Source organism: Diadema antillarum, unplaced genomic scaffold (genome assembly GCF_040938485.1).
Source record: "Diadema antillarum isolate AM-2024a unplaced genomic scaffold, OU_Dant_1.0 seq00000160_RagTag, whole genome shotgun sequence".
Classification (NCBI taxonomy): Eukaryota; Metazoa; Echinodermata; class Echinoidea; order Diadematoida; family Diadematidae; genus Diadema; species Diadema antillarum.
This window is the reverse complement of record NW_027271231.1, coordinates 2,111,775-2,125,486: the sequence shown is the minus strand read 5'-3', so window position 1 is coordinate 2,125,486 and position 13,712 is coordinate 2,111,775. Positions and strand designations below refer to the sequence as shown.

Here is a 13,712-nt window from a genome sequence, read left to right as displayed (position 1 = left end):
TAACTAAATAAAGGAGATGTCTGATATTTATGTATCATTTTGCACTGTATTGCAAGTTAGTAAGTGAATAGAGCATTGAATAAGGGGGAAAAGTATACAAAAGAATATGTACAGCTAGCACACATTCAGCAAGAAACAATACAATACACGAACTGCTGTACAGAAAGTCAAATACATGTACACCAAGATGTTTGAGCCTATAAATGGTGTATTTGAGGTATACACCATGGTTTTAAAAAACACAAATGATAGACAAAACATCAATATCTATCAAAATGCAAAGACATGCTATTTGGACAAATAAAAAAAAAACACTGAAAAACTCTACCCAAGGCACTGGAATATGCACTCTTTGAGAAATATTTGTGTTATCCACCAAGGCACTGGAATATGCACTACTGTTTCAAATGGATGAGTATGATAGTCTTTCAGGTAAGCCACTCTATTGTTCACATTTAGTGTGCGTGTGTTTTCAGTTGCAGAAATTTCAAAAGCTCTTTAATTACTAAATATTGGACTGATTCCTAAACAGGAAACATTTCTTTCTTGAATTGGCCAATTTTTCAGATTTTGTCCACACTTAGATAAATTTAACCAGTTCCATCAAAGATTTTAGCAAATCTGAAATATGCATAGAAATTTAGAGTTGCCAATTTAATGACAGATTGATCATTTCTGCAGCAAAATTCCTTTAGAAATGATAGGTTAAGGGCAGAAGATGCAAAGTTCAAAGGTCACAAGATTTGGTCTTGTACAGAAGCTCAAAGTGATAAGCTCCAATGGGCTGGCATTTTATCCAGGGGGTGGGGCTTGACTTCAATATTTAACAGCATCCGCAGTGTGATAAGATACCAGCTGTATATAAAGTCTGCTGGTATTTTTTGTCTTTATAAGTTATCCTTTAAACATGGGGCCTAAACAAACTCTTCAGATACTGACATTTTCTCTAGCACTGCAAACAACAGAACAACTGAGTGACCAAGATGGTAATGCCATATATACATGTGAGTCTTCTTTTTTGTGTTGAATAATCTCAGTTCAGCAAACTCGTCAGAAGGGATGCTTACTTTCATCACTGAAGAATAACATTAGAGCTATGACTTTTTTCTCTCTCTTTCAAAATGATCTTACCACAAAAGCACTTTTGAAATCTGAGTGAAATAGCTGGACATAATATACTCTGACATTCAAAGACCAAACACATTTCAAACTGATTTTGAGGCTCTTATTTTCATTTGGCTAAATGTCGTGATTGTCATCTTTCTCAGAATTGCAATATTCATTGTCAGTAAGAGTGTGTCACCATCAAATAAACATGAATACGTTTCCTTTCAAACTAATTTCTTCCTTCACCATTTGGCTTCATAGTTAAAATGTGGCCCACACAACTACACCAAGAAAATCTGGTCTTCTTACTTGCAAATTTGTCCTTGAATTTTTGCACACAGTTGATATGGCTGTACGCGTCAATCAGCTACAGAAAATACAAAATGGTAATACCATTTCAAGGATGATTTTGTGTGAGAGACTTTGTAAAGAGTTAATTACTTACACAAGAAATAATTTGCAAGAATAAGAAAATATCGAAACGATCAACAAAGTCGTAAAGAGCATGTACACTCTGTTGCAAATTTCGAGAACAAAACAAATTAAAACATTATGTGAAGTATGTACACTTGCACTAAATGCACTTAAAAACAATATTGTTCAGCAGCATTACCTGCTAAAAACTATGGGTATTAATGTCCAATTTAAGCCAATCTATATCTACACATATGACCACTAAACCCCATAACCAATGTAATGTACAGAATGATTCTCTCATTGCACTTCTGAACGAATTGATGATTATGCAGTGACAGTGTAAATTCATCTACCAGACACTATACCCAGTCAACATATATTTCATAGACTTTGTCCCGCAAGACACTTTCTGAATCCCGGAGATGGAATATTATTTCCATCTCTATATAGAAGGAGCAGTTGGAAAACCATCAAAAAGGTTGTTAAAGCATAAACACACAAAAAACAGCAACCCTTTCTTCACTAGAATCTTTCATTTTGTTGAAAACAAACTGAATTTAAAAAGGAAAACAACTACCCTATCAAGGAAAAAGACAATGGGAGACAAGATTGCATATTTAGCAAAGGAAGATGAGAGAAAATGCATATTCGAGGCAAATATAAAAAAAGGAAGAACATCACATTATAAAAAGAAATATGTGCATAGAGTTGTCAAACAAAGTTTGAAAAAAAGTAAAGAGTTGGTACAATGTCAAAATCTACTGTTTAATTTTGACTTCAAACAGAAAGACTTGCAAAGTAAGGACAATTCTAGCGCATGATCATGGCCCCATAATCCATCATTAGATTGTACATGTTTTGACACACACAGCGGCCAACAGAGCAGAAGTTTAGATGACCCTTGAAACTATTCATCACGGCTTTGTTTGCTTTTTAATGCTACCTCCATCAGCTTGTATACACTTCAAGGTTTGGTATATCTGCAAACATGTATATTGCAGTATGTTAGTGATGTAGATCTTCAATATAAAGGGAATCTTTCCACTTTGTGTATTCTGAGATTCCATATATTTTGAGAGTACATGTTTTGCCAGTTGGGCTTTGCAGTAAAATTTCATGACTGGTTGAATTCATGGTTGAGAACAATGACCATAGACAAAAGATGATATATAATGCATCTGCATCACAGGAGGCTGTATTTTCAAGAGTTGTTCATGTCCTCAACATGTGACAACTTGCTAAATTTACAAAAATATCAAACAATGCATTGAAATTATACACAACGTATCAGGTATGCAGCATGTGGAAATCAAGATAAGTATCCAAAACTGCCAACAGTTACAGTTAAAGAGATGTGCATTTAATATGTTTGAGCACCTGAAACTCTGAATTTGAATACTTGGTCTTTTTTTTACTTCTCATGATTTTAACACAACATGCATCATGTAGTCCTGATATTGGGGGTGGGGTATGAAGGTTGACTTGTTTGTGTTTCAATTGTTTTTCAACTTTTTATCAGGGTGTCACTTGTGTTTATGGCTTACCGAATGGTGTGATGTTTGTGAAATATTCATTGCCCCCCTCCCCCCACCCCCCCCCCCAAAAAAAAAACTGTAACAAAAGATATTACAAATAATATTACAAACAATCATAGAATGTGATGTTAGGAGTTGAAATACAAACATTGCATGAAGAGAGAATGAGATTAGAAGAATACTACATAAACACAATATAAATTCAACTTTTGAGTAGAAAACAATAAGATAAAATCTCAAGGAAGAATACTCGATGCCACAAATGTGATAACCAAAAATATTTTTTTTTTTCAAATAAGAAATAGTTTGAGCAGAATCTGAGAAGAAATGTACTGAAAATAAAGTTAATTAGCTCATAAATGTTACTGAAAATATAAATTAGCTCATACCCTACTCGAATGGTCAGCCACTAAGTGACCATGTACCACATGCATGCATGGTCAGCCAATGCCATGTGTTTGGATACACCTGATTATACTGTCCTTTCACTTCACTGAACAAATCTATCCTCAAGGTTGATGGTGACATTGTATGGAAAATCAGCCTACAACATTGAGGTTAAGAAGGAAAACAATACATTACACAGAGGTTGTAAAAAAAAAGTGAATAGATGTTTCACAGAAACGTCTTGAACACCTGAATGTGTGAGGAAAAATGTGGCCAAGTCCAATCTCCTACTTGGACAGTAAACTTCACTGATCACAATATTTGGAGCCATAATATGTGTGCTTAGTCTAGTTATCAAAAACTATGACAGAATGCTAGGAAATATCAAGGCAAATTTTTGCAGCGTGATGTCATGTGAAAACAAAACAAAACAAAACTAGCGGCTGAAGAAAAGTATGGAGATCAGTCATAGCATACAGCATCAGCACTCAGTGTGCAGGCTTGAAAATTAACCCAGTTACAGTATGTTTTGGGCTTAATTCAAAATTTCACAAGATGTCATTCAAGTTTCAAAATTGAAACATATGGGGCAATGTACAAGAATATCACTTCCCTCATATGCAAACACACACACAAACACACACACACACACACACACACACACACACACACACCAACACAATAATTCTAGGCTTCTTTGCTTGATATTGCTAAAAAGAACTCAAATTTCATGCAAAATGATTATGAAAGGAATGTAGTGTAGTGTACTGTCAACTAAGAACCCCCCCCCCAAAAAAAAAAAAAAAAAAGAAGAAGAAAAAAAAAAGAACAAAACTGATCACTTAGCCGCAGAAGAGCATAAGAGATGAAGGACCAAATACAGTATAAGCATCCATTATGGTATTACCTTTCTGCAAGTCTCAAAACAGACACACTTTTAAACAGAGAGAAATGAGTTTGCTGCAAGGCACACCTATCAACAGGACATGGTTCTGAATAATTTAAATCTTCTTCAGTACATAACAGTCGATCATGATCTTATGACTGAAATTCACTTTCTGGTCACCTGCAATTCCTTACAAATGAGGCTCTGATCTGATGCAAACACCGCTGACTAACCACACCTGATGTCCACACCCGATGTCCAAAGCAGAAACAATGAAGGTGAGTGAACTTGCTTGGTAGAACCCTGAGGGCAAGCTGCATTAGGTCACCATGGTTTTAGGATCACTGTGGGAAAAATGAGTGTTTAAAAGTGTGAACTTCACATGCTACTCGCTGAAGACTAGAAGACATGTTACAGCTATAACATGATTTTGTCAACAAATTGAGTTCAATGTAGGTACCTGTCTCAAATATCATCACAGTTTTAGCCTCTGTTCTTTTTTTTTTCTCTCTTCTTTTATCTATTTATTTATCTTTTTATTTATCTTTTTATTTGAATGCTGACTTCTAATACAGTAATTGGCTCTGAGGATGAGTTGAAATTTTAGAAAATGGCTCTTTCCAAGGAGTGGGGTACAATCACATTCAGTAATACATAAACTCTGAATGTGCTATGTTCACACTTATGTGGTGCCATGCCTGTATGTATGTATGTATGTATATATATATATATATATATATATATACACATATATATGTATTTTTTTTAAAACCAACAAAATCTGAAGGTGTACACAATTGATAATACATAATACCATAGAGCAAAACAAATTTAGTAATGATCTGATTGGCTAATCCCAGATGGTAGCCATGTGATGCATAGTATGATCGGTTGTCGTGTAGAGGAATGGTAGTCACAGAAATTTTTGAGCACTCTATTCAATTCAATTCAATTCAGTTCAACTCTATCATACACAGGGTTGCAAATGCAGCTGATGAAAGGGCTGATGATAACTGACCACTAATGTGGGCTACTAAAGGTATTGTACAATGTAATATTGATTTGCTGTCCAGAGGTTCTTAAAGGACAAGTTGACCTTCATAGACATGTGGGTTGAATGAATGCAGCAATATTAGTAGAACACATCAGTGAGAGTTTGAGCAAAATCGGACAATCCGTTAAGAAGTTATGAATTTTTGAAGTTTCTGCTCAGTCACGGCTGGATGAAAAGACTACTATAGCTTGTGATGTCACATGAGTACAACAATATAAAGAAAGAATAAAGAAAACTCAACATATTTCCATTTTTCTCGCATAACACAAGAACACTCGACTTCTCTCTTTCAGAAGGCAGGGGGAATAATATTACCCTTAACATACGTCAGTAGCAAGTCAAAGAACTGTGCACTTTATTCAAAAAGTAAAGTTTTATGAAATTCTCTTTGTATTTTCCTTATACACTAAGTAGTTGTACGCATGTGACATCATACACTGTAGTAGTCTTCTCTTCCAGCAGTGACGCGCAGATACTTAAAATATTCGTAACTTTTGAACGGATTGTCCCATTTTCCTCAAACTTTCACTGATGTGTTCTACTAATATTGCTGCATTCTCTCAATCCTTATGTATATGAAGGTGGACTTGTCCTTTAATCTGAAAAATGTTCATCAGTTATATGTTATAATTTGAGTACAGAGAATTCATAACTTGTGGACTAAAATGTATGATATGCCAGGCTCAACATTAGTGATGGCCTGGTGGCCCGGGATCACTAAAAATTGATATTGGGCCACCAAATTTCCAAAGAGGCTATCTCTTGGTGGCCCAATTGGGCAGCTAAAATTCAAAATGAATTTTTACATTTCCTTTTAGTTTGGGTTGCCAACATTTCAAAATCAAGTATTTCAGTGAACAGAACAGGTCACCATCTTTCGAACTGGAGACAGAAGGTAGTGTCAAGCCCTGATGTCAACATGCCCAGACATAAAACTAAACCTTTCTGTACCCCCTAGATACTGTTTCAAGAAGATTACATTGCCAAAAATAAGAAATCAATAAGTTTGGGCAAAAGAACCTCACTCTATCATACCACTTCATACTTTCAAGGACCATTACAATATACAGTGCCTATCAATGCAATAACAACATCATCCAGGGATCAACATACTCACATAAGACTACCCCAGCTATGCCACCAAGGATGAGAATAACAATAATTGTCAGGATTATTGTTTGCTGTAGAATAAAAAAAAGAAGTAAAATAAATTGAGAAGCATTCATTAATACATCACTTATGTTTGGGTCTTAAAGGAATAATTCACCATTTGCAGATGAAACAATAAATCCAGCATTAGTGCTTCAAAATAGTTCTGAAATGTGAGTTAGGGATAGAAACAACCAATGTAATAATTTGAACCAGTATAATGGATGTTAAATATTGTTAATACAAAATGTGAACAATAGTTATAATAAACATGTTTCCAGAGTAAACCATCTTCAGTTATGGTTTATTGAGAAAAATAGTGATATCTTTTTATATTTCAGGCTTTATTGCAAAAATGTTATAGGGTAAGATGTTTGTGACACAACTGACCTACACATGTGCATCAATTGTGATATCTTTAACATTTTTAAAATCACTGCTCCCAAAGGTAAACAGGATCTTTAAGATACTTCATTTTGTTATCACAGTCACTGTACAAATTACTCTAACAAGTGAATACTGTAATAATAAATCATGCAAGATACATTAACATAAATCATAGCATTCATTGTCTTATGAGATTGTGCATCATAAAAAGCAGAGGGTAACACAAAACCCATCTTTTTATAGAAATCATTTTACTGCACAAGACCAATAATGCATGCATTAGCATTCCAAGGCATGTGTCAAAAATATACTCTCAAACTAAGGCTTGCTCCTATATACTTAAAGGCCTGGGTTTGTGTAAACAAAATGTTCCCTGTTTTAATATGAGTAGGTCTACTTAAATTCTTCACTTAAACACATTTTTTAATTCTCTCTTTGTTGTAAAATAGTTTTCACATGAAAGAAGAAAACACTTCACAAACTGTTTACACAAACACATTCGCAGCAAAAAAAAAGGGCCTATGTAACTGGATGACTATGAATCACAGCTCAGATTACGATCAAAAGCAAGAAAGCCTTTTTATGAACGATTTCTCTATAACAAAGTTAAAAAAGTAGAAAATGTGGATAGCCATGAATATTTTGGAATGATTAAAAATTGAAAAATTACTCTGGCAGTATTGAATAATGTCTTCACATACAAATGTGGATAGCAGGAATGTTGTTTACATGTGACACATTAAATTGATAGGAATAGGCACAAAGTTTGGGTCATACACTTCTACTTCAAATTCCATATATCATAATCATAATGTTCAAAACTACAAGAAAGCATTTTTTTTTCAAAATTTTGAATGCTGCACAATCATGTATTTAACCATACAACTCATTGAAGTTTTAAGTAATATTGAATATATATTCTGTCTGAAATCCTGTCTGTATATTCAGCAAATGAACTGCCACTATCTTCCACATACATTTTGCCTTGATGGAAGAGAAAACTGACCTTTCTGTATTTCCACATCTCCTTTTTCTTCACTTGTTTGGCAACAACCTGGAAACCCTTGGCTTGAGCTTCAAGATCCTCTTTGAAAAAAAAAATGACACAAGGCAAAAGTTAGCAAACAGTCTGCTGCAAACATTGCAGAATTAAATTTGACAACTACACCAATAAGTTGGGGTCTCCACCCATCTAAACTGTGTAAATCTTTAACCACACTTTCTACAAACACATTCCTTATGGTGGCAACTTTTAGAAAAATATGAAATCAGTTCAATACTTGCAGATTGACTTGTTTGTGTATTGCTTGTTTTGAACTTTAAAAATAAAAGACCTAGGTCTCCTACTGGAGCTCAGCAGGTTGAAGGTTTTGGACCCCAGCTGTACCAGATTCAGAAAGAACGATGCCAGTAGAAACACATATGTAATGAAATGAGCTTGAGCATCAAAGTAATTTGATTGGCCAGCTGCCATGGTATACGGGCCATCATGGTTTAGTGGATAGGATCACAGACTCTTACTCGTGAGGTCCCTGGTTCAAATCTTCTGCTGGCAACAGTGCATACACATGCCTGTAGGCGAGGCACTTTATCCCCATTGCCTATAAAGTCCTTCAAAGGTGACATACAGATGGAGGAAACATTTACCAACACTATAACTTTTTCTTTTCTTGCAATAAATCTGACTAATTTGATGACATGTACATCATACATTCTTCAAACACATGTCTGTAATTTTTGTGCTAGCATAGAATTTGGCAAAAAAGCCTAAAACATGCAAGCATCACCATAGATTAATTCCTTAATTACAAACTTCAGCTCAATGGCCCTGCTACTACCATCTTCATTCTGTTGATCATTTCTATTTTTTCACATGTTTGGAAGGGTTGACAGTGAACTGGTAATCAATGTGGTATCAGGGAGGTGGGGATGAAATCTCTCCCCACCTCCCCGGTGGAACGCTATATGTAGCAAAAGAAATCTCTCTCGCAGTGAATAAGACCAGATGAGGGAACCTTATTACAGCAAGGACTTGAAAACAATGACAGCTACCTTACACCAGGTTTTCACAATCTCATGGTGCAAAAACACATTTCCAAATAAAAAGTTGGTACCTGTAAAATCACCTTGTTAACCCGTTGAGTATGGACTGATTTTTCTACAACATGCATTTCCCATAGACACTTGCCCGAGTATACTCCGGACTGGTCCTCAACGGGTTAAAAGAGGACTTTGTTATATCTGATCTACTGATATAATGAGATTCCACTTTACCTACACTGACCATCAGGTCATCCAAGGCATCCCCTCTGTCCAGCATCTTGTCAATGTTGGACACCATGATCTGAGCGATCTGGTCTACTTCCTTCTGGATGATGTCCACTTGACCAGTGTTATCATCTTCAACCTCAGGCTGCTTCTTCTTCTTGCTCTTCTTCCGCTTCTTTTTGTTCTTCTTTGACCCCTGAGGTGCTGTGGAGCTCTCCCTGAAAGCATGCAACAATCACAAATCATTATATCATGATTTTATATGAGAATGACGGATCAAGGACAATGGTATCTGGATGAGGATTTTCTATCATAATCTGCCGTATTGGATTTTTAAAAATCAGAAATACATATATATGTAAAATGTTACTCTCTCTCTCTCTGCAGCACACACACACACACACGTGCCCACACACACTGACATACACATGTAAAACACAAAACTGCATGATTACATAAGAAATCATGACAGTTGTAAAATGTAAAGCTTAATTATGTGTAATATGCACAACTTTGGAGCCATATTGCTACTGGGCAATTCCATGTTACTTACGTTACACTTTTTAGGCATCTCTGCATATTGTAATTGTCATATTTTTTATACTGGAAGGTTTGACATGCTCTCTGTTGTACAATAGATGCACAAGTCCTTAGTCTACCATGCAATATTAATAGAATTTTACTAACCACATCCATACCGGAAATAAAGACAAAATAATTTCGTTACTCACGTTACATTTTTCGGGACGACATAAAAAGCCAATATGCCTTTATTCAAAAAGTGTCCTCATACTGGGCAGTATTTCAAACAACTGTTGTATGATTTATATAACTCATGTTGTGGTACTCAAATATAGGGGGTCAAAATTTTGAGAGCATTGGAAATATTTGACAGCAATAGCAAAATCGTCGTTACTCACGTTACACGTTACTCACGTTACATATTAGCTCATAATCACTACCACATAACTGACGATGAGAATTAGCTGGAAACTAAATGCTTTTGATGAATTTAACCTCTACAGATATTTTGTCCCTAAAATAAAACAATATTGGCACTCTTTCATACTTTTCCCACTGTCATACGGTCATATATTCCACATACTTTACTTTTCAGAATCCGAGTAACCACTATAAACCAAATGCAAGAAAATATAAAGTAGTAGATACTAGTTCATGCAGTGAATTAAAATATTCTCCTTCTATTCCCTTTCACAGGAACTTAAATGTAAGTAGTTTTAATCATGAGTGAAACACTTGCCTTCATAAACTGTAAACTACTTTAGAAACAACATACAGTACATTGTCCACAAATTACATCCAGCTACTGTTACCAGTGTGGACTTTCCACTCTATTTCAGGGCTGCCAACTCTTGCGCAATTAGCAAGACTTACACAATTCATCAAATTTTAACTAACTCTGATAAAAGAATTCTCACACTTAACCCCAAAAACAGCATGTTAAAAAAAAAGGAATGTCCCTAAAATTCCTGATTATCCGAACATGCAATATGCCCAAGCCCAAACTTTCGAGATTTTCCCACAGGCAAACTTTCTCTATGGCATGTGTTGAAATCTTTACTAGAGTATGCACCAAATCCAAAATTGATGAAGTTCACTCCAGTGGAAAGGGGGAGGGGAGACACCCCCTTCCACATCATCCCCAACCCCCCTCACCACCACTGTCACTTCGTTTAGTCGCTTGCTTACTCACACTTCACTCCAAATTCTCACTCTAGTTTGGCAGCCCTGCTATGTACAGTCTTTGTATTCAGTGATCTACCTCTTAACCCAAAAATTATTCTTGTATCTTCTGGTAGTGGTGGATTCTAACTTTGAGTAAGTTACTGTAGTTAAGCAATTGTCATTATTTTGGGTTGATAATCCCGGAGACTTATGTATAAAAAGCTGTAACACTGACAATTCTTGCAAATGTCTTAAACTCACATGTACAAATTGTATGTGTATTTACCAGCTGCCAGAAAATGATTATTGTTAACCCTCCCCCCCCCCCCCCACTCAAAAAAAAAAAAAAAATGGCATTGTAAAAAGAGACAATGCCAACTCTTGCTCAAAGTTACATCAGGTATACAAATTTTTGTTGTTAATCTATTATGCTTCCAATTCATTTGTAAATTGCATCGAGGTGCATCATTATATTCCCATTTGTCTTACGATTGCTCCACTAACCAATTACCAAAATTGTACAAATTACAACCTTAAGCATAAAAAAAAGCTGGCTCTAAAAGGGATTTACAGATATCCATAGCTGATATCTGAAACGATATAATGTAAGGATTAGAACTAAAAAGAAAAATTATAATGTCCATGATTATTAGCCACATCTGGTTCGTCTAGTTTGCCAATCAAGATTTTCTTTGGATAGCAAGTGTGTTTAGCCTACACGTATGTATTATATAACAACCAATTCAAGCAAGGTCATGTAAGGTTATTTACAAGACCATACTCTCTTTATGCTCCCTCAGCTTACGCAAGTCACACAAAAAATATTTACTGTCATTGGTATAGAAATATATTTGTATTTCGTGATTTTTTGTCGTTACTCACGTTACACCCTTGTTACTCACGTTACATTGTTACTCGTGTTACAGTTTTTGAACCTCTCTCATTATAATACAATTGCATGTACACAACTCTTTCACCATTTTTCATATTAGGTAGAGGCAGTATGAAGAGAATTTCCATTGGCACATTTTAAATCCAAAGGAATATTAAGATATGAAACTATTTCAGTATTTTCGTTACTCACGTTACATTAGTCTTAGCAGTTTGGCAGTATGCATTCTACCAATTCATGGGAATACGGATCATTTTTTCCTCACTGACAACTAGTAACTAATACCCAATACATCATAAAAATCAACAAATCAATTACTTACCATTCTTTTATATTCTATGGATTCAACTCAAACATTCAAGTACATTTTCAATGTAATTCTCAATGAAAATGTAATTTGACTTTAAAGTGTAATATCTGCCATTCTGGAGGTATATTAGTGTAAAAAATGGCTGTTCCACATGCCCAGACGTATACTGAACAAAATAAAATAGGTGGCAAGTTTCAACATAACAATTTATTTTTTCACCCCATGACACCGATCTCATGGAATTGCCCTACTGATGTGTGTACTCCATCATGCATACAGCATACATATACATATATACGTATCATGTTTGTATGTCATATTTTTGTCCGTCAGTGTATACATTTGTATATAGACATACATATTTATTTATTTATTTTGGGAACACCAGAAGTTCATTAAAATTCTAATGTATATCAAATGTCTATGCTATTCATTGCTTACCTGTGATAAAACAAAACACTTGATATGGCAGCAACTTATACCTCAACTTTCCACTGTACATGCATAAAAACACTCACTGTAGTAAACACAGTGACCAAGATTATATTGTTATTGGCATGATGTAAACCAACTCTATTCTACTACCCACAATCAAATGCGTGAGCAATCCCTTGAAAAATTTCCAGCCTTGGGGAAAAAAATAAAAAGTCCTCTAAAACTGGTAAATAAAAATTCATAGCCATAAGCATGTCAACATTTTTGTATACACTGTAATAGTCCTACATCTATGACCATACAATTTGGAACTTCCTTGCAAAACCACTGCATTTCCATTACTAATATGAATCAATTGAGAATTTGGAGTCTTCAGGTAATACAGTAATTGTTACTTTAAAGTGACACAAACTGTGTATGAACCATACTCTAAGAAAATAGGTTCAATTCGCATTTTTACCAGTGTCAGACAGGGGGCATCTTTATGGGTGCAATTTTGCATCTTTTAGACAAGTGTCTACCTTTAAAGGGAACCAAAACCCAAAGAGCAATGTGGATTGAGTGAAAGCAGCAACATTAGTAGAACACGGTATATAATCAGTGAAAGTTTGAGGAAATTGGACAATCGATGCAAAAGAACCTGAATTTTTAAAGTTTGGTGTTGGAACTGCTGGACGAGGAGACTACTATGACGTATTGCGTATGGACAATATAAAGAACATATAAAGAAAATTCTACAAAATTTACTTTTCTACATGTAGCATAATGAAAGAGCACTTGACCTACCGCTTTCAGAAAGCAGGAGGAATAACTGCTACCCTTAACATAATGTCAGGATCGAGTTGATGGAATGTGTATTAATTTTCATGAAAAATGATTTTTTTTTTTCTAGAATTCCCTCTATATTTTCTTTATATTGTTGAACTTTGTCCACTCTTCACATGCAAAAAAAAAAAGGTGAAAACATTGGAGAAAATATTCTAGCAGCCATGCTATAGTCATATACTCATATCTACATTGTATATCCTTTTTTGTGGGGGGGGGTGGAGATAGTGGAGTATACTCACAAAGGAATGGTACAGTTTCGGTTGGGATGAGACTTTTTTTATGACAATTTTTTGAGATAATGAGAAACCTTTTATGAAATTATATATGAAAAAAAAACAGTATATTCGAAGAGGAATTCAATTCAAAGTTTA

General features: G+C 35.0%; 1 protein-coding gene across 1 annotated transcript; it reads right to left on the bottom strand.

Annotated features, from left to right (window-relative positions):
• Positions 1-4,286: 4,286 nt before the first annotated feature.
• LOC139727948 (vesicle-associated membrane protein 8-like) lies at positions 4,287-9,882 on the bottom strand. Its single transcript, XM_071638920.1, has 5 exons — positions 9,878-9,882; positions 9,197-9,408; positions 7,929-8,008; positions 6,504-6,567; positions 4,287-4,676 (listed from the first exon to the last, which is right to left on the bottom strand). The coding sequence occupies exons 1-5, from the start codon at positions 9,880-9,882 to the stop codon at positions 4,657-4,659; spliced, it is 381 nt and encodes a 126-aa protein (XP_071495021.1). The 3' UTR covers positions 4,287-4,656.
• Between the last annotated feature and the right edge of the window lie 3,830 nt (positions 9,883-13,712).